This window comes from Festucalex cinctus, chromosome 4, assembly GCF_051991245.1.
Source record: "Festucalex cinctus isolate MCC-2025b chromosome 4, RoL_Fcin_1.0, whole genome shotgun sequence".
In the NCBI taxonomy this organism is placed as follows: domain Eukaryota; kingdom Metazoa; phylum Chordata; class Actinopteri; order Syngnathiformes; family Syngnathidae; genus Festucalex; species Festucalex cinctus.
The window spans coordinates 15,890,894-15,917,628 of NC_135414.1; the positions used below are offsets into that span (position 1 = coordinate 15,890,894).

The window sequence follows — 26,735 nt, forward strand, 5'->3', positions numbered from 1 at the left end:
GCTTTATAATGGGTGTGCTGAATTTCTAATAACAGCAAGTCAGAATGCTATGGAATGCTATACAGCAGCGGTCACCATCCACCGAGCTGCAGACTGATACTGGTCTATGTGGCACTTGCTTCAATATTTTATTGCTCATAAAGTCCAAAAGGAAATTTTCTTTTTGAAAATCAGCCCCATCTGCTTAGTGAGTGACTGACGAGATGTTGCCGTACACTCGCAGGCATACTCATAGCAGGTACACCCTCCGCAGTCTCATGCTGACCTGTGATCTTGGACTTCAAGAGCTTTGTTGAAGCTATGGTGGTCATGGAATATCTCAACTGTGGAAAATAAAATATTGCTAATCCCTCATTTGGCAACAACTGGGGATAAAACTAGCAAATAGAAAGAGAGCAAAGAGAACTATAAATGGTAAACGGTACTTCATTTATATAGTGTTTTTCCACCTTACAAGTTCCTCAAAACGGGCCTGGGGGTTCAGTACCTTGCTCAAGGATACTTCGATATGGTGTCAATGGCATGGGATCGAACCCACAACCTCTGGGTTGCGAGACAACCACTATCACTGAACCATGCCGCTCCAAGGTGAGAGGATTCAGAAGCAACACAGAATTAGCAATATTTCTGCATGATAGGTACATTTATTACCTATTTTTGGTCTTCAACTGATTGTATATTTAAAAAATAAAAAAAATAGAACAACAATAAATAAATCCAATATACACACACAAAATTATTTTCTTAGCAGTGACATCTCAACAATGTACATCACCCACATATACACAGGCACACACGTGTTTTTTTTTAATGTAAAGGCAGGAACCCACATATTTTAGTTCTACTGGCCATTGTCCTGTGAAGAAATATTTTCAAGGGCCGAAAACACAAATAAATCATTATAAATATCACTCACCATATTTCTTCAAGCCATGGCCGTTTGTATTCCAACAATAGTACTAGTATTAAGCATGACCGTAACTACACAGTGCAGTCTCATAGCTTTTATCCATCCATTTCCCAAACCGCTTATAAAATTGTCATACATTTTTGGACAAATAATCTGCCAATGAAACTTTTTAGCCACTGCTTTTATTCCTCGCCACAGATATTAATCTAGTAAGACCAGTGGTGATTGTGGTTAGCCTCAAGTAGCATTTGGCTAACGTCTGGGTGAGCAGTGATGCGCCACATCACCGAGTCACCAGCATAAGAATGCCAAACAAACACGGTAGATTGCAATTATCTATCAGATATTTTTGCTTGTTTTCAACTTGTTTCAGCAGCGTGATCCATGATTTTACATTATTTGTAATATCCGTAACAGACAGTGTAACAGCTGTAATGAGGTAGAGTTGAGCGATTTAAGCCCGTATCACTGAGCGAACCAGGCTTTGCGAGGGTGAGCAAGGTGTTTTCAAAGAAATGTTGAACATGACCAAAATTTGATGGTGACAATGACAAGAAAAGCTTTTTGTGAACATAAAAATGGTTTGCAAGGGTCTGCCAAACATCTTTGCAACATTTTGCCATCTTCAACGTCGGATGGCCATTGTTCACCATTTAAGTAATTTTGTACATATAATTGGTCATTTGTTTCAACTGAATATTTTTGTATGAAGAGAGTGAATCTGTGTAATCTGTACTGCAAAAATAATTTAAAAACGTTTTTTTTTTGTTTTTTTTACTTGAGTGCTCAGTGTTTGGGGTTAATATACCAGCTGCTGCAATATGAAACAGAGTAAGCCCCGACATTCAACAATCTCCTGCGAATGAAGGGATAAGTGAACTGCAGTATATTTATTCAAATCATTTGTTCATAGAATAGCACACTTGATTTAAAGCATATATCATTTTTAAATGGTTTTGCACAAGCTCAGTTTTGGGTCACATCTCACATTACCTGGACCATGTGTTCTGGTCTATCACCTGAATAAGAAACTCAAAAAGCGCTTTAACACCATCATCTCATTCACCGACTGATAGTCCAGCATCAGTAGTAACTGGGTCCAGTATCTTCCTCATGGAAACTTCGACATGGTCCCAAAAGCACAGGATCGAACCCACAACCTTCAGGTTGGAAGAGGACCATTCTACCACCAGAGCCATGCCATCTATTTTACAACTAAAACTGAAGTCTACAGCTGAAAATGTTGAATGAATGGTAGGTGCATCACAGAGATGGAGAGTCAAGCTAATTAGAGGAAGAAACATGCCATCGATTACGTGCTTGCAGCTCCTCTTGTGCCTGGGGCTCAACTGCCCCAAAAGTAGCAAATAAACTATCCATGCAGGGATCAAAAGACAGAGACAAAAGTAACTTGGGATATAATGCTAGCTTGTAACATAAGATCCTTTTATAAAGTCATTTATGAATCAAATGTTGCCATTTCTATGACCCCCCCAAACCCCAAATTTAGTACGAATTGTTCAGAAGTAAACTAACAAAGTTAGGCCAGCGGCAGGCATAGAGTACATCAATGCCTAGAAAACATCATATTGGATGCTGACTTGGCTGAATGCTATCTGACACAGTTCGGTAACATTGGCCAGTTAAGATTTGTTAGCAAGCAAACGAAGACAAAAGAACAGTGTTGAGTACAACAGACTTGAAAGACTTGTCTTTACCTCTCTTTTTGTGAGAAAACGCCAAGTCCAGGTCAACATTTCTCCTTCCACTCTGAAAGAAAAAACAGACATTGTACTAGATGTAAAAAGATTTATTGATTTTTTTTTTGACAACTAATCGATTATCAAATTAATTCATATGCAGTGTCACTCTTCGGCGACAGAAGTCCATTCAAAATGGAGCGTGGGAGAGACAATAGTTTACTCCCTTCAGTTTTAAACTATTTTAAATGACCAGAAACACATACCGGTAGTTGTTAAAAACCCCAGCAGGTGACGGCACTGGAAGCGTTTATTTCAAAAGAAGACGCGCGCCAAGATCACGGGCTTATATAAGAATTGACTAACAATGACACCTACTCACTGTGACGAGAAGTGACGCCACTGACGCCACTCACCTAGGATGCCTAACTTGAATACGTTGATTTCTCTGCGGCATTTTCACACTATTTTCTATGGCGAAAATGCCACCGATAAGACTGGGGGAAGCGGTACATGCACATTTCAATGGTAAGAATGCACAGAATGTCGGCTACATTTGTTCACCAACTATAGCAACTACACTAGATCAAAATACAGAGGAAGTGCCAAGAAAATGCAACTTCCTCTCTCCACTGGTTCTTTCCACTGTTCATTTGGTCTTTCCCTGCTTCAGAAATGCGCTTGATGGTGACTGTGTCCAGACCACTGATCTGAATATATGACTGGATTGCCGATAGGCCAAGACTTTTGAAGTCGCGAGGCCGCCAAATTGCTCCTCCCAAAAAACGTTTCTCGGAATATGATCCTATACATTTATAGTATCAAAACTGGAGAATATTTGAGACAGTAGGCTACTTAGTAGAAACAGCATGATTTATGATGTTTTAAATTTGTTAAATATGAACAAGAGGACTTCAGACATTTGACAATTTGCTTTAAATACATGTATAAATTATATGCTTAATGAGGTTTACAGGAGGACACTTGTATTTTTTATTTTTTTTGTTGTTGCTGTAATTCAACAAATGATGCCTCTAATATTGGGGTCGAAGGAACTGAGCGATAAAAATAAAAAGGGGTCTCAAAGTAGCACATACCGTCCACTTGTTAATTTATTTATTTTTTTACTTGTTAAAAAAACAGTGGCCACCAAGGTACAAACCTCCCACCCCTCCCCCGGCCTTATACTAACTGCCTACGAGCTGTATATGTCTCATATGAATGTTTTCCGTACAGTTTATACAGTAGTCTGCCTGCGAGGTGGGAGGAGCAAGATGGCCGCCCTGTGACTTCAACGGCGTCCACTGGCATCTATGGGCTATCTGCGAGTGAGTCTGGTTTTCAGGCTTGTGAATTTCAGCAGTTCAGCAGTAACTATTCTTAGATTTCTGTGTTCCTCCATGTTAAACAGACAAATGAAAATATTTGCAAATTCTACTTTTAATTTGTTTTGTTGTACCACTGTAGCACTTTGAGATTTGCTATCAAATGTTAAGTGTTTTACAAATAAAAATGAATTATTATTATTTTCACACAAACACAAGAGATTAAGGCTAACAACAGCAATGTGTTACTATTGTGCACATTATCTATGTATAACACAGTATGATGTACCAAATTATATCCCTCTTCATCAGATTCCGGCTGGGAGAGGTCAGACTCGCTCCGTGATTTCATCAGCCTGTAGCTAGGACTGCTTTGCACTGAGCGGCTCTCGGCAGTCAGACTTTCACTCCTGCAAACACAAAAACAGCTCTACAATACTTTTTAAAAGACAACAGCAGCACTTTAACCTTGCCAGCAAGCTGAATTCTCGCAGCATTTGTGAGTTGACAAACTCCGGAGAATAGAAATCTTGGACCACTCCCGCTGATACGTTTGCAAGCAGACCTTTTTTAGGTCGGACTAATCAGGCGTGGTTTAAGGCAGGACAAAACCAATACACGCTGACGACAAGTGGGAATCAAACAAACCTAACAGACAAAAGGATGCTGCAATTAATTTGGTTCTCGCTGAATTATTCACCATTTTCTTGTTGAATTTCAACAGCGAGAGGCACTGCGTGTATTTTTATCTGGTAAAGATGATCGTGCTAACATGCTTTACTGGTTGGGGAAAGTAACTGTTAATTAAAGAGTGCTAAAGGTGTTAGGGCTTGGTTTTAGTTCAAAGGATATTCATGGTAGTTAGTTAAGTTCAATTAGTGTAATGTTTGTTCGTGGATAGTTTCTCGAGTGTTTCTTTTACTCTTTTCAAAGGGTTATTTGGCTGATTTTCTTACAGGAACCATGCTCATTAAAAGCAGGAACACAATTCAAACGGTAAATAGTCTGATAAAAACAAGGCTGAAATTTTAGAAATTGAATTTAAAATATAAATACAACTGGAGCTTCTCTGAAAGTGCCGTGCCTTTCTTTGATGCTTGTCTCCTCTTTACCAATCAGAATTCTACTTATTTTTAACCATAACTCGCTCAAAACCTTTATTGTTAGATTTTTTTTTCTCAACTTAAAAAAAATAATATGCAGAGCTAAGCAGTCATCGCTTTTTAGGCACTATATAGTAAGTTCCTGGTATTAAGGGTATTGCACTCACTACATTTGATTTATATTTGAGGTTATGGTCTTATTTGGTGGTAAGTCGCTTTGGAATTTTGTTGTTTTGTTAGTGACACTTGCTTTCAAGCTTTCATTATTCCACCCATCCGACTGTATCTAACCTGGTCATGAAACTGAGACAGTCTTGTGTTCCAGCAGCAGTTTGTCCCTCTTCTTGGTTCTGCTTGGTCAGTTCACCCAATACAGGGCTCACCCCCAATATTAGCAGGGCACACCGGTGAATCACAGAGTTACAAGCTGCTGTGTACAAGTCCTGGCCTTCAGGGAGAATTGTGCTACCCCTTCTTCCCTCTTGAGACGGAATTGCATCCTCCTCTCCGCCTCCATTGGTTCCTGTTCCTCCGCTCCTAGAAACCAAGCTGGAGCCAAGGCCCACGGTGGCAGCCCTCTCTCTGTCCCGACTACGTGCTACCTCTCGTGCTGAGAGGAAACACTGAAAGATTTCTGTGTGAGACATGCACATAAATCTAGGTTTAGAATAAAAGCATGTGCAAATGCATGAACAATCTAGTCCAATGGTGTGATCAACAAGGAGAAGGCGGTTATCTAACCCCATATGTGCAGGACTTTTTCATTACCAGATGAAACAGCCACATAAGCAGGATTATACACATTGTGCTAACACTCATATACAGTACTTGTGGTTATTAGACTTTAAGAGTAACATGAAATCAACTTTCAACTTTTTGACTGCGAAGCGATGCCAAGCTTTTAAGACACCCTGGACACTCAGATATAATTTTGCTTAGTTAATATATCATGCATGTTTCTGGGTAATGGGAGAGAACTGGAGATAAACCACTGCAAGCTCAGTGGAGAAATACTGTTATACAACTAGGGGTGCAGCAATTAACCGGTTTTACAATTAACCGTGGTCTTTAAACTTCAGTATTATCTAACTGCAGTCGTTCAACAACACCGGTTATTTCTGCTCACAACAGCTCTTCCATTTCCACACGGTCCATTTAGGACAACACAGGGCTCAGCTTTGAACACGCAGGGAGAGTTGCGTACCCGACTGCTGGGTTCCGAGGCGGCCTGGACCAGGTTGAGTGTACGTGGGGAAAGGGAGACCAAACCGGCAAGCGAGGCGAGGGGGAGGCCCCATGGGGCACGACGGTTGGCCGCTGTCGCCGGTAACCACCGGCACACCGCTCGCCGTATTCGCCTCCGGCCGCCTCCCCGACCCCGGGGCTCCAGGCCGCGGCCGGCGAGGAGCCCTCCCATTCACCGCAGCGCGCTGGATAGGCCATAGGCTGAGACTTTTAAAGCTGCGGCTTTTTCTCGCTTTTATTATCCACACGAAATGTATGTACATTAAAAGCTTTGCCTTCAAAATAGTGGGTGGCATATTTCGAGTTTTATTTTGCCTTCATAAAGATGCGTGGGCAGGTTAGAGACATTGAACAAGGTCAGAAGTGGCTCATGGGGCTGAACTTTTCCCAGGTCTATACTAGAAGCTTATCATGTCTACAAGATATGAAAATGGCCATACTTTATATCACATGGTGACATCACAAGCTAATAAATTCATGATTTCGTATTGCATTTTAATATCATTACAAATGTGTGGTGTACTGACTTCCAGCTGTCATGACTTCATGTTCCTGGTCATCATCTTCATCATCTTGCTCCTGATGGCTTTCATCTCTCTCACGGTCAGCTCTCTCTTCCAATTCAGCCTCCTCATCAATGGTGCGGGTAAATGAATGTTCTTGCGGATCCATGTCTAGAGAGTCCTGATTGTCTGAAATCTTAACAGACAATGTAACATGTCAGTCTTCAATGTTTTTAATACAACAACTCGGTGAAAAAAAAAAATAATATCAACTCTATTTTGTGAAAGTCTGAGGTAGCTGAGAATTATGACATTTCAGAGCCCCTATACCAACGAAATACAATACACACAAAACACTTGTGTGGCTGTATGATGGCAACTTACTCTCCTCTCCCGGGATGAAGATCGTGTCTGAATGAAGTCCATATTCTTACATGCAATCAGGCGATTTCGCACCATATAAACATTGCGATAGATTTCTGCCAAGGACTTAGATGGCTGGTCTCTATAGTAAAAACAAAATGTGAGATTTGACAATAAAAAACCCCAAAACAAAACAATATACCAGTATATGTACGTATGTGTATTTATACGATCTTATTTATTACCTTTCCTCTCCATGTGCTTGTTTGAGCAACCCAGTGTGCTTCAACAAGGATGCTAAAACAAATCTGGACACAGTATCTAATAGGGACTCATTACTCAGAGAGGCGGTGTCCCAATCTGAAAAATAATGCACAACTTAATCAGCACGATATCATAAGGCTTTTCAGGACATTTCCATGCCGTTATAGCCCAATTCTAAGAATGTTTCAATACCACTTTTTTTCAGACCAATACAGGTTTGCGAGCAACTCATGATCCCTGCATTACATCATATCCCTCTCTTCTTTATTTTTTTTAATTAAAAAATAAAAATAAATAAAACATATAATAAATACATTTACTAAGAATTTCACTTCAATTGAGGATGTTGGCAATTTTAGCAGACATTGCAAATATATTAAGATTTAAATGTGGTAGATGGGGGTGTTACATCAGCCATTACTTTAGGAAAGTGAAGAAGTGCCTTTCTAAGACAGACCTTTGCTGATGGCATAGTCTTGCATGCTGATCCAGAGGCTGTTGGCAGGTTCTTTAGAGGAGCCTAAAGCCAAATCTACTAGAATACTTAAGTTAGGATGCACTGTGCAGTCAATAGGCTTCTGCTCTTCATTATCCGACAGTGCAGCCTCCAGTAGTGAGCTGATACAAGCATCTTAATAAAGAACAAAACAAAAATAAAAAAAAATAAAAAAACTCAGCACCTTAATGTGCATATGCAATTAAACAGAATGACTACAAGTCAAGAATATTTATGTAAATGTAAATATGAATTCTCCTTACCCAGCTGTGGGATGTCCATCTCCAAGCCATTGCTGAAAAGAGGGGTTCTGAGCCAGTAACCGGTATCCTGCTCCTCTAGAGAGGCAGGGGCACCATGCAGCATCCCACCAAGACAACGACCTACCAGCAAGGCTACTGTCCTCTCCAAGTCAACAAGCCACACCCAGGACAACGCTGGCTGGGGAAGAGACATTCCTGAACCTGGCTCTGCGTCTGACATTCCTAGGAAGTTGGAATAGGCAAGATTGTGTTGAACTGAAAAGTTACACTAAAATCTCCTATGTCTATGTATTTCTTCAACATTGATGCCCGTCCTTTGTTGGCAAAGATGACCACAACTTAAGGGACTTTCTTACTGAACTTGGCGTTGTTGATGCGTACTGCAGGGTAGCATGTGAGGAAAATAGCATCCTGGTACAGACTTGTCTATATTTGGAAGTGCTTGTGTTGCAGCCTACTAGGAAGTAACAGGGAGGCTTTTCCCACTGGTTTGCTTATTGAGGTTTGCATTCTGAAATCAATCCACCAGCACCTCTCCCATTGGATGTGCCTTCTGATGTCACCACAACAGCGATATAAACTTGAACATTTTTCAATTCAGTGGCTGTGCCATTGGGCTGACAAACTATTGCCTAAAACTCATATCATGGTATAAATTGAATCTCTTCACAGTAACGGTATACTGTGATATAAATTGTGGTTACATAAAAAGGCCAGTCACGTGAAAAATCAACCTCTCTGAGAAATTCTAGATCATTCTGCTCTCCAAGCACCAGCCCCTCCCAACCAGAGAAAATGAGCGGGTGATCACTCTATGAGGTCATTAGGTGCGGACCCACCCTCGCAACCGCCTCTGCGGGCTAAACACTTGCCCACTTTATCTGAGACCTCCATGCTCGCAGGATAGTGATAAAAGTAGCCATTATCAGGCCGTCTTGAATTCTCCGTCCGTGGCTGACACGACGATGGTCTTGCGGCAAAGAGCCGTTTTGTTTCAAATGTTTATTGAAGAATTGACCATCCATTCAATTTCCACATTTAAACAAGACGCCATTCAGAGGAGTGCTCGAACGCAGCTCTCCAGAGTTTTGTGGACGGTGCGTGGCTCGGACAAGAGGGGCGCAACTTGCCGACGCTGATTGGTGAGCTTGGTGGGAGCAGAGGGAGATGGTGTTTTTGTGTGAAATAGTTCACACGGTCTGTCACTAACAAATCTTCAGAAAACCATGAGCCTATTGATTATTCCATTGATCACTGAGGACACTCCCCCACCCCACCAGGACTACTGATAGTACATTGTATAGCCAAGCTATAGGCCTACCACACGGTACATTCTAAGTTTGATCATATGAAACGATGAACTGGGTAAATTCCGCACCATGAAGAGGCCATTGCAGCTCCTGGTCCTCCAGAGGGAAGGCAGCAGGCAACAGCCTGTTTAGCCGGTCCAGCGGAGGGAACAAGTCAAGAAGGTAGCTTAGCAAAGGCCTCGCCACAGACACAGGAAGAAGCAGCAATGAGTTGGTGATCTGACACAGCATACTGCCTGCCGCTGACACAAAGATCACATCTGGAAATGACAGAGATGTATTGAAACCATGAACAACAATAAAACATTTCTGAAGGTCTCCAAATCATTGGATGTTTTAATAAAAAATACTAGTGATGGAATTGTAATAAAATTGCAGAAACAAGAAGCACTGTAAAAGTCAAGATAATGGTTAGTTTGTAGGACAACTCTTGAGATATAAGAGTTTGTGAAATAATGGCAAATTCAACTTGGTTTGCCAATATCATACTGATTCATGAATAATGAAATACGCCAATAATCAACATTATATTCTACTGATGTAGACCAACAAAACAACATAAACAAACCAATTAAAATATGTAAACGCCTTGAAATAGTGGCTGCCTTTATAAATACTTTAATGGTATTTCATGATGAAAGATTTTATGCATGAAACATACCAAGAAGGGAGCAATACAAATTTAGTTGTTGTTAAAGTGATTGATTACTCATTCACACCTTGTAGCTTCTCGCGTACGCTGCCATTCCAGGAACTCTCTTTAATCAAAGTGGCCGAACGGGCGAAGATATCTGTGGCGTGAGGTAGAAGGAGTTGCAAATGTTTATGGAGCAGGGAAACACTGCTGGAGTTCTGGAGAGAAAAAAAGAATACATATAGGGTTAGTGATGTATTTATGGCACCAGCTGTCAGGAGCACTCTTTGAATGAGCTTACAGCCAAAAAAAAAAAGCCACAATCTGTATACAGTAGGGGTTAAATGAGATTTTTTGTCGTAGGCACTAACTAATATCATAATAGTGAAGTCAACTTTGATTGATGACATCCAAACACAAGCTCGCTCACTCACTCTCCTCAAACTAGGAATGGGCCCATGACCGTGTTGAAGGTGCAGCAGGGGTTTAAGAAGTCAGTTTGAAAAACAGCTAACACTTTCGTTATCGGTAATAACTGTCTCAGTTATTTTTTTTTCTTCTTTCTGGCTGAGCAGAGGGGGCAGGGGTTAAAATTACATACGTACAGTCGCAAACAGGGGCAAGAGATGAGCACAAAAAATACCAGATAAAAATGCACAAAGCGCCTCTCACTGTTCAAATTCAACAAGGAAACGGGGAGTAATTCTATGAGAACAGAATTAATTGCAGCGTCCATTCGTCTGTTATGTTTGTTTGTTTCTCCCCCACCATCGGCGTGTCTTGGTTTTGTCCCGCCCTAAAAAACGCCTGATTGGTCTGACCTAAAAAAGGTAACTATATCAGCCAGAGCGGTACAACATGTATTCTCCGGAGTTTGGAAACTCACAAATACCGCAAGGATTCAGCTTGCTGGCAATGTTACTGGTAAAATAGTACATAAATCCCCTTTTTAAATCACTCTATGAATACAAAGTACACAATAACCACCAATCACTGGGTAATAAACAGTAATCAGGGGGGAAAAATGCTTTTGTAATACACTTCAATGCAAAATTTAAATGAATTTGATTAGTTGATTAATCGATTGAATAATTGATTGATTAATCGATTCTAAAAAAAATATTCAATAGTGACTACACTAATAATAATATCATATCAGAATGCTGTGTTTAGACTAAAGAAATGTTTTGTGTTGATTTCCTCTTTAAATAATTCAACTGAGAATATACAGTGCTGGATTGCCACATTTGCGGGTTTTTTTTTGTTGTTGTTTGGTTTTGTTTTGTTTTTTAAGTTTTTCCTTACCCTCTTGTGGTTTGATCAGGGGATGTCAATATTTGTCAACTGTGGCCATGTAAAGCACTTTGAGACTCTTTTGTGATTAAGGGCTATGTAAATAAACTTCACTTGACTGTTCGTATAATATTGCAAGCATTAAAGATAAACTGAATGGTAGACGTTCTCCAGAACTTCTCAGTCAAGTGGAGAAAGAGTGATTAAAAAAGAAAAAGCCAATGCCCACTATTCACTTTAATGCAAACAGATTCAAATGACTTCCTTTTTTGAGAAGATGGAGCACCGACCCATTGGCACCTCGGGCTTCAAGCTTATCTGAATGAAAACTGCCTCAGAGTGGATTGGTAGGAGAGGCACTACAGACCTTGCAGTATGTAAACAACTAATGACCTTTTCACAGTCTATTAGCACCCTCTATTGGTGGAAATATGACTGCAGTCAAAGTGGTCAGCTTCATCTAAATTTACTAGACACCACCACTTTGGAGAATAGCTCAACTAATCGCACCTGGCTAGCTACCCTGTGGTTGTCACTTGTGATGTGCATGTAAGTGTTTAAACATTTTACATTTGTGGTTGATTTCAGTGCCACTTGAGTGACATAAGGTATGCGATGTGTATACAGAACCCACAAAAGCAGATTTAAGTATTCATACCTCCGTCACATGGTTGACGTGGCAGTAGGCTAATAGTTGCTTCTGCAATGAGCACAGGAGTTGGTGGAGGTGAGCTGGCTGGTTGCTGTCAGAGGAGGACATGCCCTGCTGCAACTTGTCACTGTTTTTCTCCAGCTCACCAAAAGCCTGATCCTGTAAAGGAATGATCATAAAAGTGACTTTGCGCTTGTTTCAGGTAGAAATATACCTTGAACTAGGGTTGCTCGATTGTGGAAAAAATAATAATCCCAATCATTATTTTGGCAATAATAGAAATCACAATTATTCAAGCGATTCAAACAACCAAACAGAATTTATTTATTTATTTATGTAGTCAAATGCCTTATAGCTGCTTGACTTTATCTATTACTGTCCAGTAATCCAGCTGTGCAAAACATACCCCACCATCCCCAGGACTTACAGTATAAAAACCAAGATTCCTCAGTAGTGTCTTCATGAGGATCTCTGCCAGATGGGTGTCGGGGTGGCCTGCTGTGGCACTGTGGTTTGGGTCTGGGGATGCTGTGAATCCAAGGCCACAGCTAAGCACATCAGGACCATCAGCAGGGGAACTATAACCCAGGAGTGAGGCTACATGTGTGTGGTCCTGGAGACTGGTCAGGATAATGTCAAGCTGCATTCTCTGTGGCAATAGAGACACTTTGTTAAGACCTATGACCAGTGGTAAAATTGTCCAAAAACTATTATATTCTAAAAAGGACATTTTTCATCTTATTGCTGTCTTTTTCTACCGTCTTAATTATACATGATAATACATATTTTACATTTCCTGTTGAGAGTAGCAGACATTTTTTTTTTTTTTTATTAATTCTCATAAACTTGTTTTCACTCATCTGTGCATTAGGTACCTGTCCTTTGGACAGACTCTCCCATCTGTCAGGGCCCTGAGGCAGCAAGGAATGAAGCAGTTCCATCCTCTCTCTCAGTGGGGGCAGCAGCATGGTTGCTCCCACTGAAAGTGTCTCAATCACTGCCTGATAAGGAAAAACACTAGTTATCCTATATGACAATGGAAAGTAGTAGACTGAACTAGATAGCATGAAATGTGTTAATATAACATTTGATCCCACCCTAGCCACCTCAAAAATCTTCAATATCATTAGTACAATTGTTGAATTGTAAACAATAAAATAAAAAGTCTGGGAGTTCAGTGGTACCTCTACTTACGAAATTAAGTGGTTCTGGAAGAAAGTTCTTAAGTAGAAAAATTTGTAAGTAGAGACGCATTTTTCATGTAAATGCCCGAATCCGTTCCAAGCCTCCCAAATTTCAGACATAAATGTTTTATAAAGCATAAAAATGCATCAAAACATGTAACAAATACATGTTACAATTAGATTATTGCACAATAAATGAGAGTTGTGCATAATGTAAATAACAAAGAATAAAGAATAAAAAAATGATGGTCATTTACCTTTTTAACTGCTGTCCTCATCGTTTTTTTGCCCTCTGGTTCATGTTCTCCTCCCTCAGAAGTGTTTTTTTTTTTTTTGCCTGGTGTTTTGTAAAGAACTGATCCATGGATGTTTTTTTGTTGTTGTTTTTTAAAACAATCCTTCGTTAATGTCCAATGCAAAAATCATCTTAGTGAGCAAACGCCCGACTGGTGAACACTTTTTCTGGGCGATTCTTTTAAACAAATTCTGAAACTTCATGGAAACTTCCGGTATGGCGAGGCATCTTTTTTTTTTTTAAAAAAAGGCCCGTCTCGTCGCAATTAAAAACTTACTGTGCCTTCATCAATCACCAATTGTTTGAATGTTTGCACAAATTCGTTGGCCGTTAGTTCATACATTTACGAAAAACTATCGGAACACCTCATGGGCCGCGGGATGAATGATGAGGACGCTGTATAGACACCGATCTAGTATAAGCTCATACCTATGGTAGAGGTTCCTCTTAGCCAATGGGATGCCAGAACAAACACCGATCTAGTATTTACGCTCATAGGCACCTATGGTAGGAAATAGCCATAGCCGAAAGTATGTTGCGTTCGGTAATGTATTTTTACCTTTCGTATCTAGAAATTTATTTCGTAACAAGAGGCAATATTTTCCCGTTGAGGAGTTTCGTAACTCGAAAATTTCGTATGAAGAGACGTTCGTAAGTAGAGGTTCCACTGTACTGTTTTGATTTAGCCTTCAACCAACCACCCAAATATTCAATCAAGATTGTTTCTGGCCGTAATACATTTGATAATAATTATCGTAAATGCCTGAAGATTGACCGAAAAATGTGACCTGTAGCAGGTTGTCAAAAATGTCTACATTTGCATTGGATTCAACACTTGAATTGAATATAGTCCAGTCACAGCATTTTGTGTACAAATAAAGTATAAGGATCAGGTTTCTAAATTTGCAGAAAATTAGAAGTCAAAGCAATAAATACGTGAAACGGTTGGAAGCATTTTAGACCAAAGAGCCCTCAGAATATCTCAATCCTGTGAACTTTTTGTCGAAAATCTTTTGAAATCTGTGGTTGATATGATACACACCCTAAAATTTGCAATTTAACCTTTGATTTACAGTTGTGTGAAATATAATTGAAATTTTAAATGACACTTGACCTTCACTACATTAGCTGTCTACCATTCTTCATAGACACTTTGGTCTCTGCAATGTACTGTATACGTCATGTTTTGATCTTGCATTACCTCTTGAATCTCATCTGGCACGGAAGAGTCCATCAGTCTGAAGAGCAGATTCCTCAGTGGCCTGGCTTGCCGACCTAAGATACTTGTAGCTACTCCCCCGGCAAGCGCCAGAGCCAGATGATTGGATAAAAGCCGAAGGCACAGCTTAAGAAAGCTATGATGCTCCCTGAAAATACATGAACTTGTCAGAGGAGAGCGGATACTATTGAAACCCTGTTCCTCCCCATTTGTCATTTTTCCTTTCCCTTTCCTTTTCTTTTTCATACTATATCTGCAAATCACGGTAGACTGAATATAAAATAGAGGCATGTTCCATCCATGCTCCATTTTTAAAGCAGGCGCAAAACTAAGTCAGAAACAAAGCAAGGGTAGTATTCATATAACAGTATTGTCATCAGTAAGGCTCTGTGAGGTTTACCTGGACGAGGGGAAGGGGAGAGGAGGAACTTCACTGTTGATGCCATCACAATATCGGTCAAGGAAGGAGCGTAAGTGGGAGAAGGTGCTTTCCTCAAGGTCAACACAATAGGGTCTGTGCCAGGCTACCACTTGCCTAGAGTGGAGAAAATACGTCATATTTATTTTTTATTTTTTTTGTCTTGAATGCCAAAGTGAGAGTCAACACATGCAAATGAAGCCCAAAAGAGGATTAAGTCCAATAAACCTCACACTGACAGGTCAGAAGCTACAGCCTAGAGTATGCTCTTCCATTCAAATGACCTTACTGTGGCATGCCCAGTTCGTCGATCGGTATAACTGTTATCACTCTTACACAAGCCGTGACTATAACGTTTAACCACTGTTATTGATTTTTTTTTCTTGCCTTTGGATAACCACGCAATGCAGCACCAGTAGGCTGGATTGCTTTGTTTGTCCGTAGCAAAACTCACGTTCCAGCGCAGACATGACATCTTGTGTCTTGATTGGCTCACTAGGTTATGCGGGGGTGGTTTACGTTTAGGTCAATGAAAGTAGTACAGACCTGAGGTATTGTGCTATGAGCACTAATAATTGCCCAAAGTCAACTCATAAATTGATAGCTGACCTGTCTCTGGGAAGGGCTGTCCAGGCCAGACTGTGGGAAGTCCCTGCTGAAATCTGCTGTACAGTCACCCCATCCAAGCCTACTATCTTTTTCGGTTTTGTGATTGGTCCTGTGGAGTTTCCCTGCCCACACTGGCCCATGGAGTTGTTTCCCCATGCATATACTTCATTATCTGTAGATGTTAGTTGGGATGAAGAGGAGTAATAAAGTTTCATTTCCAGAGCCCGTATTGTACTACAAATGAGTACATTTCATATCATTTAATTACATTCAAAAGGGAGTATTATCTTAACCTGGCCTTTGGATTTTATATTTTATCACACTTGCATAATTACTGTCTAATATTTCATAAACATAGACTCGTACTGTATCTGAAACAAAAGATAACCATTTGGGGGAAAATTCAAAAATCAATACAGTAACTGACAACATTTATCAAACAAGAATTTCTTCATATTCTTATTAGCATTTAGCCTGTGGCTGCTATTTAGTTACCAGTGACATGCATTCTAAAAAAAAAAAGTGTCAGTCAGGAGTGAAACAGAGCAACAGAAGAACCATACCATGCGACAGGGCTAAGCAATGGCTGTCCCCTATGGAGATGTCCACCACCCTAGTTGTAGCCAGCTCCTCGATAAGTTTAGGTCTGAGTGCTGTTGCCTCAGAGGACCCGCAACCCAGGCAAGCACCGCAACCCCAAGCATACACCTACAATCACAGTGACAAAAAGGAACATTGGCAGGTGATTTCTCCTCCGGTACTTACAATGCCGTGAAAAATTATTTGCATTCTTCTCAACTTCTTACTTATTTGCATAATTTTCCCATATAAATGTTTACATTATCAAAAAAAAAAAAAAGAGAATAGCCCAAGGAAAAATATTTAGAAGGTGATTTTACATATTAAAGATACTCAATGTAGAAATTTGCTCAAAAATATTTTTACAATAGTCTTTTCATTTGACCAGTGATTACTCAAACATCTTCTAATTAGCAGATTAACACCTTAAGTTGGGTTCACATGGCAGGAGAATAAGACCGGTTTTAGCCCCGAATCTGCCCGCCCAATAATTGTAAGAACGAGCCGACATTTGAACGATAATTTCAACAGATAATCCTGCCATGTTGTGGTCTTTTCAGACCGATCTCGATCGCACAGAAGGTCTTTTGATCTCACATCGGGGATATTCAATGTTGGACTGTTTTGGCCATTTGACGGTGACGTGCAGCCAATCAGGAAGCGATTTACTCTGATATCACGTTTACTCTCGAGAAGTTTTGCGAGATTTCTCGTCTAACCAGGAAACATTCAAGAATGAAATTGGTTTGTGTGTGATGTGTTGATTGTGCCGTGTGGTCACTGTACATTCCAAACTGTTACTCCTGTGATTTTTTTGTCTCGTCACGTGTGGGTTCTCTCACAGTTTGGAAGTCGTCCGACAAATTTACAATCTTACCGCGTGCACCAGGCTTTAGCTGTTGATAATAGGTGCCTCTGGCCAATTGTTTTCAGACTGGATTCGGGTAAGAGTTTCCCACCCTTTGTCCGTGGAAGTGACATCATGCGCGCATTGAACACGTGAAGAAGAGAGTGTGCAGGTTCATTTTTCGGTCACGCATGGCAGTAGCGATTCAAATTTCAATTTCCTGCATTGAGCAGCTTTAAATGAGGAAAAAAAAAAGCTACCTAGCCCTGTGGGGAAAAAGTACTTGCTTCCTAAATATAACACCATCAGAAGCAAAAACAGAAATCAAGTGTTTTCTATTAGACCACTGTATGTCCACATTACCTGTCCAGTTGAAGTTAAGGCAAGAGACGATTGGCTTCCAGCGCACACTTTTCTGATGAACATCCCTTGTAGGGCTTCCACCACTTTTGGTTTGTAAACACGATTAGTATCACCATGACCAAGTTTCCCTGCCAAACAACAATTTTGTTCCTATTGTACTTTTTAGAAAATGCAACATGCTGAGTGAGTATAACATCATAATCATCCACAAAGCTATTGTTAAGAGCAAACTTAATTTCAACTTTAGTACATTAAAAAATTAATCTTAACAGTAGTTATATGTGGTAGTGATAAGATTCATAATACAGTAAATATATGCCTCATCCAAAGTTTGTTTACAGTGACCAATTGTGTAAATATGTTTACATACCATTGTCTCCTCCTCCAAAGGACCAAACAGTACGGCCATCCTTTGAAAGTGCAATAGTATGAGAGCTCCCACATGACACTTCTCCCACGTTGCTGATGTCTTTGACCAAGGTGGGAATGTTTCGGCTGTTGCTATCCCCGTGACCTGCATTTAATTTAAAAAAACAAACAAACAAAAAAAACAGCATAACTAACTACTAGGAAAGAACTATTCTCTTCCAACGTTATTAATGGCAGAAATTTTTTTGCATCAAGGCTATTTATCTGTGTGCTTATCTCATTATTGTTTTTTTTTTCCCCCTTCTACTGTTCCAAATGTGCAGGCAATTATTGTCATTTAATGATTAACAAAATTATAAGAAAAAAAGAAATCACGCAAACCCATCAGTTTATCCAGCTGTCCAAACCTTGCCAAATACTCATGATTATACAGTTCCAGTCCATGGTCATTATAAACCTCTAAATAAAGCAGGTCTGTAAGACAGACTTTACAGCTGTTGTTGTGCATCAAAACACAATGCCAACTGAGGAGATGTATGTTAACAGAGCAATACAGCAGTTACTCTCCATCGGCTTGACTGACTAGATTAACTATTAAAAAGTGACTCTGTATACCTCACTTGTGGTGACGTATGATTTCAATTTGTCAAACTATCAAGTTAAAAGCTTAAAAGTATCAGAAGCTGAAACAGCTACTCCTTATGATCACAATGAGTCTACATTTTCTTTGACAGCCACATTTTTCACGGTTTTCCACAATATGTGTATAATAAAAACAATGCACTATAGGGTGCTGCACTGGAAAACAAATGTCAAATGTAACAGAATAGACCATGATACATTAAAAAAGAAAGAGTCAATTTGATCATATTCCATACACACATTTTGGTGTCTTGTGCTCATGTAAATGACTTACCCAATCTTCCAAAATCACCTTCCCCCCATGTGTACAGCTCTCCATCCTCACAGACTGCAGCACTGTGTCTGTAGCCAGCAGATACACATACCACCACCTGATGAAATGGAGAGGGAAGAGGAGAAGAGAGAGAGAGAAAAAAAACAACATATCTTTATCAATGCTGGTCATATACATATAAAGTTTGATTTCTTTTTCTTTGTTTTATGTCATAGGAGCAATTATAGAATGCAGCTAAAAGCAACACAACATTTAATCTAAATTATATGTAGTACCCATTATGTAATCACATTTGATTCAGTAAAAGAACCCAGGAGAAGACCAAGAGGAAAGGCAAGATGGGAATTCCAATATCGAAAAATCTGATTAAATTTGTCACTGAAATTGAAGTTAACTGGCTGAAGGCATACCTTTCCTTGTAGAGGCCCTTGGATAAGTTTAGGGTACTTCTGTGTCGAGCTGTTTCCGTGACCCAGCTTGCCATAATCACCATCACCCCAGCTGAACACTTCACCCTCCGTAGTGAAGGCCAGTGTGTGGCCATCCGAGCCTTTGGACGACGACACCTTCTTGATGGCACGGTGCGGTTCAAAGGTCAGCTTCTTCAGTGTGGACTGGTTGTTAGAGTCCCCGAGGCCGAGACGGCCATAGCTTCCCTTCCCACAAGCCCGCACAGAGCCATCAGAAGAGATGACAAAAGTGCAGTACTGGCCTGCCTCGATCTGTTAAAGTAAGGACAATTCTGTAAATGTATTTCTCATTAACATTTCTTTATCATGAAGATAGAAGAACCCATTTCAAACTGTAGTTAATCAGCATTGTTTCCCACATCTACTAAAAATAACAAAAATTAGTTAGGGATAAAAAATGTGGGTTTTGCATGTTATGCAATTTGACCATCTTAATACTTGACATATTCTTAACTTCTCAAGGCAACTTCTTTTTTTTTTTTTTGTAGACTGGAATCGATTTAATTGCTTAATTCTGATTTAGTGCTTATATCTATTTTTGCTTAGGTGTCCTCAAGTGATCCATACCAGCTATCGTGAGTTTACGTTCACTGAATATGTGACAGAACCACACAATCAATATGAAAGTAAACAACTGCAGTGGTCCTTTGAGTTGAGTGCCCCAACTTGTGAGTTTTTCAGTTTGCTTGGTCAATTGTTTGTCTTATATTGAGAGCAACAATTGGACATAGATGAAAGTTTCAGATACACTTCTTGAGTGAAGTGGGAAAAACAAATTTCCTTGACACACGTGTTCTATGCACTTGTTCCTGGGGAGCCAAACGCGGTGTTGTGCAAATGTTCAGGGCTTTTTTTTTTCCTCTTTGCAAAACTGATGATATAACGAATGCAAATGTGCCTTGCTTTCCACCTATTTCAGCTGACTCAATCGTTTAAGTAGTGGTTCCCAATCTTTTCTGGTTCGTGTACCCCAAATCTTTTTGTCATATCATGAGTACCCTCTCACTCATACATGTTTATGATTCTGCAAAAGTAGAACGTAACTGCTGATTGAATTTTTAATTCTCAGGCATTGTCTTCTTTTTAACTCAAATGAAAAAAAAATGTTGCTTTGAAAATAATTACTATAAATAAAACAATAATTAAAATATAAACCTGCATTTGTTACATATAACTACAAAAAAACTGGAGCTCCTTTGACTAAGTTCTCTGCATTTAAAGATCAGGAATGAAAAGCATGAAAAAGAATAATATTAATACAGCCATTTTCTTTTCATCAGTCATCTGAGCGTTACTGAAACACTTGAATAACTTGGCATGCGGCTGTTCAGATTTTGGTGTGCCTGTGTCCGAGGTGATAGATCTGGCAATGGCACATTGAATGAGTTAAATGAAAACAAGTGTAGTGACGTATGCAATCCTGCCAAAGACAGAGACACAGCCCATGCTACTGCAAAGCAGGCCGGAGAAATACTGGAGAGCTACATGTGGCCACGGACCAAATTCAACTCAGTGCCAGAAGTCAGCACAGAAGTCGATATACCACTGCACTAAGTGCAATAGAGCAGATTTGTTGTCTTACCGTCTGTGCATCAGCGAAGCTGGGGGCCAACTTAGGTTGCAGGATTTTCTCCTGTGTACCTTCAACTAGTTGATGGCTGCTGTTACTTCCCCACACATAAACCTCACAAGTTTCAGATACTACAGGTGCTTCACCCGTCTGGATGCTGTCTGGACTAACACAGGTGCGAGAGTAGTCGGATGCCATTCGACATACCTGGAAGAAAATAATTACAATTAGGGGAATGCCTTGTATATAGATTTTCAGAGTAGCCTGCATAGTAATTTTGCAAAGTAATCTGCAAAGAAGAGTTTTCGTCACCAAGTTTCCCTGTGCTGAACCTATGTGCCTTAGAACAGCTGTTTTGCTTTGTTTTGAATATGTATGCAGACTTGTTTTTGGCAGGGGATTTGTTTTTAAACTATGTAAAGCACTTTGGGCTGCATTTTTGTGTGAAAAGTGCTATATAAATAAAGATTGAGTCACTTGCACGCCAGGCGATGGAGTCATGCAACAGGACAGAAGCGGCAATAGTTTGTAGCTTTGGGAATCGAACTGTGGTTAATGACTATTCGGAGGGAACATGGACATGTATGAAGAAATATTTTACATGATGCAGGTATGCATACAATCTTGCAGTCCAATCACATCTGATACAGACAGTGGACATAAAATAAGCGGAAATGGCATTGGAGCACCTTCCTGGGTGGAGTTTGCATGTTCTCCCCGTGTCCGCGTGGGTCTTCTCCGGGTACTCCGGTCTCCTCCCACATTCCAAAGACATGCATGGCAGGTTAATTGGGCGCTCCGAATTGTCCCTAGGTGTGCGTGAGTGTGGATGGTTGTTCGTCTCTGTGTGCCCTGCGATTGGTTGGCAACCAGTCCAGGGTGTCCCCCGCCTACTGCCCAGAGCCAGCTGAGATAGGCGCCAGCAGCCCCCGTGACCCTTGTGAGGAATAAGCGGTCAAGACAATGGATGGATGGATGGGCATTGGAGCAGTCTCACCAACGTAGCAGTAATGCACTCTGTTCAACAAACAGATATATTGTGCAATTTCAAACAGCAACGGAGCCAAAGGGATCAGATGGACTTTTTTTTAACCTACTAGAATTTGCAAGTGGACTTGGTTTTAAACTTTAGAGTCAAAGCGACTTCATGTACAATCAATAAAATGAAGTAGGCAAATACTTAAAACCACAACTGTCAAACCGTACAATTAAAACAAAAATAAATAAAAATAAAAAAAGTTATATAGGAGGGATGCTCCGATCGATCAGCCACCGATCATAATCGGCCAATATTCGTGAAAAAGTACGTGATCGGAATATTTGATCAAAGCTTTTTATTCCCGATCAAAAATCCAATAACCCGTAGCTCATGCTTCCTCAACCAATCCTGTTGAGACTGCTGATTATTTCAATCTGTTAAAGCTTAAAGCTGGTAATTTAAAAATTTTCTGTTCTTTTTTTTTACTGAATATTTGATGCACCGCGCCAGAAAGGGTTTTGTATTATTTCTCTTGAAAATGTTTTTGTCTAAAATGAAGGTGATTATATGGTTGTTGTTTTTCCCATTTAACATAGCCAATGGCGCTCACCATAAATACATTGGGGGGGAAAAAATATTGATGATCGGTACCGGTATCGGCCGATATTACTCATTGATGATCGGTATCGGCAGCATAAAACCCTAGTTGGAGCATATCTATTATATAGGAGAACAGCCGAAACAGGTATGACCCAAAGTAAATTTGAAATACAATGTAAATGTAAAAATATCTATTGATAAATAGAGACCCTGAGGACATGCCTCTCCCCACATTCATTTTTGTTCAAGTGCCCCCATTCTTACAAGTTTTTCCTGTCACTGGCCAACCAGTTACTGCGCCTCCATCAGAACTTAGTGGGGTTTGGGGAGGTGGGCACTTCAGCGCACTGGCAATCGTTTTCACAGTGGTGGTTCTAGAGTGCCTGCGACCCTCAAGAGCAGGGGTGGGCAAACTCGGTCCTCTAGGGCCGGAGTCCTACAGGTTTTGCGTGTTTCCCTTCTCCAACACAGCTGCTCTATGATCAGCTTATCAGCAAGATCTGCATAAGCCTGATAATGATCCTGTTAATTGGAATCAGTTTGTGTTGGGAGAGGGGAAACCTCCAAAACCTGCAGGCCCTAGAGGCCCACCTCTGCTCAAGAGGATATTGAGTTCGCCAAGGAGAATTTGTGGTTCTGCTATGGTGGGAAGTGGAAACGATATACAACAGTGTCTAAGTTTACATGCACACACAATGCAACACAATGGCTACAATGTAATTGGAGGTGCGCCTGAAAATTAGAAACAATTAGCACACCCGTGCGTCGCTCATAGTGGCAAACCACGTGCACATGCATAGGGCATACATACAGGTGAACTAGAAAAACACCTTATCGTACTTACTTCTTCAAAAAGACAGAGTGCTGCCTCATACAATGAACATAGGCCATCAGGGTTCCGTGTGGGTTCCCTCCATTGACTGCGATCTGCTGAAGAGCCCTGAAAGATCAAATTCCCGGATTGCAGGTTTTGATTATACAAATCTTGAAATGCTAACAAACGCAACTTAAGTATATTGTCTCTGTTCTAATCTGAGGAAACAAGGGAACTCAAAGAGAGAGAAAAAAATTATAAATATTTTTGTAATTGCAAACTTGCCCTTTAATGCTTATCAGTAGAGGATTACAACACAATAAAGCCAGAACACATTTGCTTTACTTACCAATGAGCGTCTCATCTGCATTAAGATATTCATGAAACAATCATAGCCGATGAGACCCTCTTGGCTCTGGAGCACCTTACTATGTTCCATAGCACTAACCACAGCTGAAGCTGCCAGTGCCATCTCAATCCATTCGAGCAAGTAGCGAAGGGACCCCCTCTGGGAGGCGAGTCCAAGCAGCAACTCTGAGGCTAGCCGTCGACCTAAAATATCTGCCCCGGAGTTTGGCATCGTAACTCCCTTCAGGAAAGTTGTGACCTGGGCCAGACAGTCCAGGCCCATTGGTGGGATCTTACTCTCATTGGCCAGTGAAAGGGGTGGTAGGGAACTAACTACATCAATGGCCGTCCGAATGACATCATTACACAAATTTAAGTTGCCCCCTGCACCCCCACACGGGCTTGGTGGCGGCGGCATCATCCAGCTCTGTCGCAGCAGCGCAAACAAAAGGCTGAGGCCTGTGCGAACACCCATCTCAATGAGTGCATCGGTGCTAGAGCGGGGCCGCTCACTGACACAGTGCAGATCACTGGAGCCTGAGTTGTTCTCTGGAGAGTGCTGCTGCTGCTTGACCTTCCCCTTGTCATGATACTTGTTGGAAAGTGCATAGAATATGCGTTGAAGAACCAATACGCGTTTGCGCAGGGCGGCAGCAAAGGGAGAGTCTGAGCAGACCATCTTGGCCAAAGCCAATTGGCTGCCCAGGAGAGCATCCAAGTAGTGCTCCTGTTCATCACTGGAGAGGGACTCACGCTCAAAGTCTGGCAGTTGGGGACCCTTGAGACATAGCACCTGCTGGGGTAACAGCACAACCTCTTTGTTGGCCAAGAGCTTCGAGTACAGGACAGAAACGCCTTCTCGGGTGGCTAGCGACTCGCTGTCCTCTGTGATCCATGAGCTGTTTAGGTGCTCCAACCATTTGAGTTTTACCGGCGGGATCATTAACGCCATGGCATGTCACTCTGGAGCCATCAGTCCTGCAAATAGTAATAAACAAAATGCAATCAGTTCATGTATATCTGCCTGTCCTTTTAATATACAGCTGGCTTTGGGCAATCTTGACTGGTTTCCCCTCAAACACAGTGCAATCTTGAGAGGGGACTGAAGTTTAAATCACATGACAGTTGGACTGACATCAGCAACACTCCCCTCTGAAAGTATTGGATGAGTGACCCAAATTAGTTATTTTTTGCTGTTGACTGAAGAAATTTGGGTTTGGCTTCAAAAAATTAATATGAAACAAGTTAGGTAAATTTTAGCTACACAACCCCGCTCACTATTCATGTAAGCATAACTATTTGGAACAAATCTGACCAATGTGTTTTGTTTCCTAGTTTTGCTCAGTTTCTGTGCAGACTTTGCTCTGAAATTGAGAGAAAATGGGAAATAAATCAGGGCTACTGCAAAACCGTTGACTGTAGCCAGTACAACCATTTGCAATGCCCTTAAGACATTGCAATGCCTATAACGCAGGTCAAACGTGTAGAACAATGGGTGGGGGCAGCAGCTGACAACAAACATTTTTACATTTAAATTTACTTTTAAATTGGCCAATCAATCTCTAGACTTGGACACTAGCGACATTAGCATGCATTTTTTTATGTTAGAGAAGATTCTGAGTAGGGTAGGTCACAAAATTGAACAGGTCGATTCCCTGTTGTAGGCAGATCTTTTAGGAGTCAGCTATTATGCGTGTCTATGAAGAGCTAAATGTCGACTCCTGTTTTGTTAACTCTGTTTAGTGAGTTCAAAATGTACTGCAAGGTGAATCGAGTGAGTTATCTGAAGTTGGTTTGCAGGCCTGAGAAGATATGGGATGCATTGCTTTCAAATATGTTAACATTGCTGGACCACTGTCACTGTGATCATCTTACAAGTACTAGCATGTAGTATCATAGCACTTTAGTTTTATGTTATGTATTGTACACTTAATATGTGAAGAGGTTTAGTTGGGTCACAAGCTCAGCGGTCTTCTCAAATGGCATTTTTCCCCATTATGTTCTTACGAAGCTTATAATGGCTTATTGCAATCTAAACGTGACAGACAATTATTGCAATTGCTTACAGCTGCACCTAGACTTGATAACATTCTTTGTTGCATTCATTACACTGCTAAGGTTCCATTTCATATTTGATTTATACATATAACTCAGTCATTTTGTTATTCCATGCACATGAGTAAACCTATTTGTTGTGAAATGAATCAAATATGCCTTTCGCAACCAATTAATTCTCAAGTATTTGCAGTTTGTGCATTGACAGCATATATTTTCATCTACAGTAGTTTTAAAAACATGGGGTCTCTTATGTAGCATAGATATGTACAATTCAGCACAAGCTTACATAAATGCTCTTATCGAGAAAATGATACACACTTCAGTCCACAGCCAAAAACTATAAATATTATCTTTCCATTTTGCTGCTCAATTCATAAAGAATACTTTTTGCTCAGTAGAATGCTGGATACACAGGTGATGGAGAAAAACAATGCAGGAGACTTAACATATTTACCTTTTTGGAATATTGTATAGTCTACTCAAAATACTGGAAAGGTAATTAATTGGCTTTGAGAGATTCTTTGTTGTTGACACACTGGCAAGGTTCCAGAAAACGGAAAAGCTTTGCAGCAGTTTAGGCGTTTTGGGTGATGGAGTGCCAGTATTTATACAAGTGATTAGTCCATAAGCAAGCCAATGGGTCAACTTAACAATAGCAATGGGCCAAGCTATTGCTAGCACTCAATGTTGTAAACTCATACCCAACGTTATTTCAAAAACAATACACTCCAGCCAGTGCTAGAAAAAAAAAAGCCCGGTGCTTTGCAGGAAAGCTTGCTGACTTGCTTGTTGTATTATACTAGACGGGGGATTGTAATGTTTATGACAAACAGCTTCATAAACCACGGACAGCAACACACAGGACACGTAGGTCCTACCAACACATGGGTGTCATTACGCGAAAAATGTCAACGTGCTACTTATTATGACAAAGTGACCCAGGAAGACGATTGTCAACTAAATGCCAATGTTTACGTAAGCTAACATATGCTAAATTCCCTTACGTCACTGAGCTAGTAAGGCAAAAACGCCCCAG

General features: G+C 40.5%; 1 protein-coding gene across 5 annotated transcripts in view; it reads right to left on the bottom strand.

The window, feature by feature from the left end:
* The window catches only part of herc1 (HECT and RLD domain containing E3 ubiquitin protein ligase family member 1), a 69,571-nt gene that overhangs the window by 42,227 nt on the left and 609 nt on the right, over positions 1–26,735 (bottom strand). For all 5 annotated transcript variants that reach the window (XM_077519247.1, XM_077519249.1, XM_077519248.1 and 2 more), the window contains exons 2-25: positions 23,643–24,619; positions 23,324–23,419; positions 20,913–21,107; positions 19,271–19,582; positions 18,861–18,957; positions 17,946–18,089; positions 17,576–17,703; positions 16,350–16,494; positions 15,787–15,958; positions 15,160–15,294; positions 14,742–14,907; positions 12,937–13,062; positions 12,489–12,710; positions 12,068–12,220; positions 10,202–10,334; positions 9,551–9,742; positions 8,173–8,394; positions 7,871–8,044; positions 7,395–7,509; positions 7,171–7,291; positions 6,811–6,982; positions 5,330–5,672; positions 4,225–4,345; positions 2,629–2,680 (exon numbers count right to left, since the gene is read on the bottom strand). In XM_077519247.1, coding sequence (XP_077375373.1) covers positions 2,629–2,680; positions 4,225–4,345; positions 5,330–5,672; positions 6,811–6,982; positions 7,171–7,291; positions 7,395–7,509; positions 7,871–8,044; positions 8,173–8,394; positions 9,551–9,742; positions 10,202–10,334; positions 12,068–12,220; positions 12,489–12,710; positions 12,937–13,062; positions 14,742–14,907; positions 15,160–15,294; positions 15,787–15,958; positions 16,350–16,494; positions 17,576–17,703; positions 17,946–18,089; positions 18,861–18,957; positions 19,271–19,582; positions 20,913–21,107; positions 23,324–23,419; positions 23,643–24,593 — 4,687 coding nt within the window. In that variant the 5' untranslated portion in view covers positions 24,594–24,619. The remainder of the gene's footprint in view (positions 1–2,628; positions 2,681–4,224; positions 4,346–5,329; positions 5,673–6,810; positions 6,983–7,170; positions 7,292–7,394; positions 7,510–7,870; positions 8,045–8,172; positions 8,395–9,550; positions 9,743–10,201; positions 10,335–12,067; positions 12,221–12,488; positions 12,711–12,936; positions 13,063–14,741; positions 14,908–15,159; positions 15,295–15,786; positions 15,959–16,349; positions 16,495–17,575; positions 17,704–17,945; positions 18,090–18,860; positions 18,958–19,270; positions 19,583–20,912; positions 21,108–23,323; positions 23,420–23,642; positions 24,620–26,735) is intronic.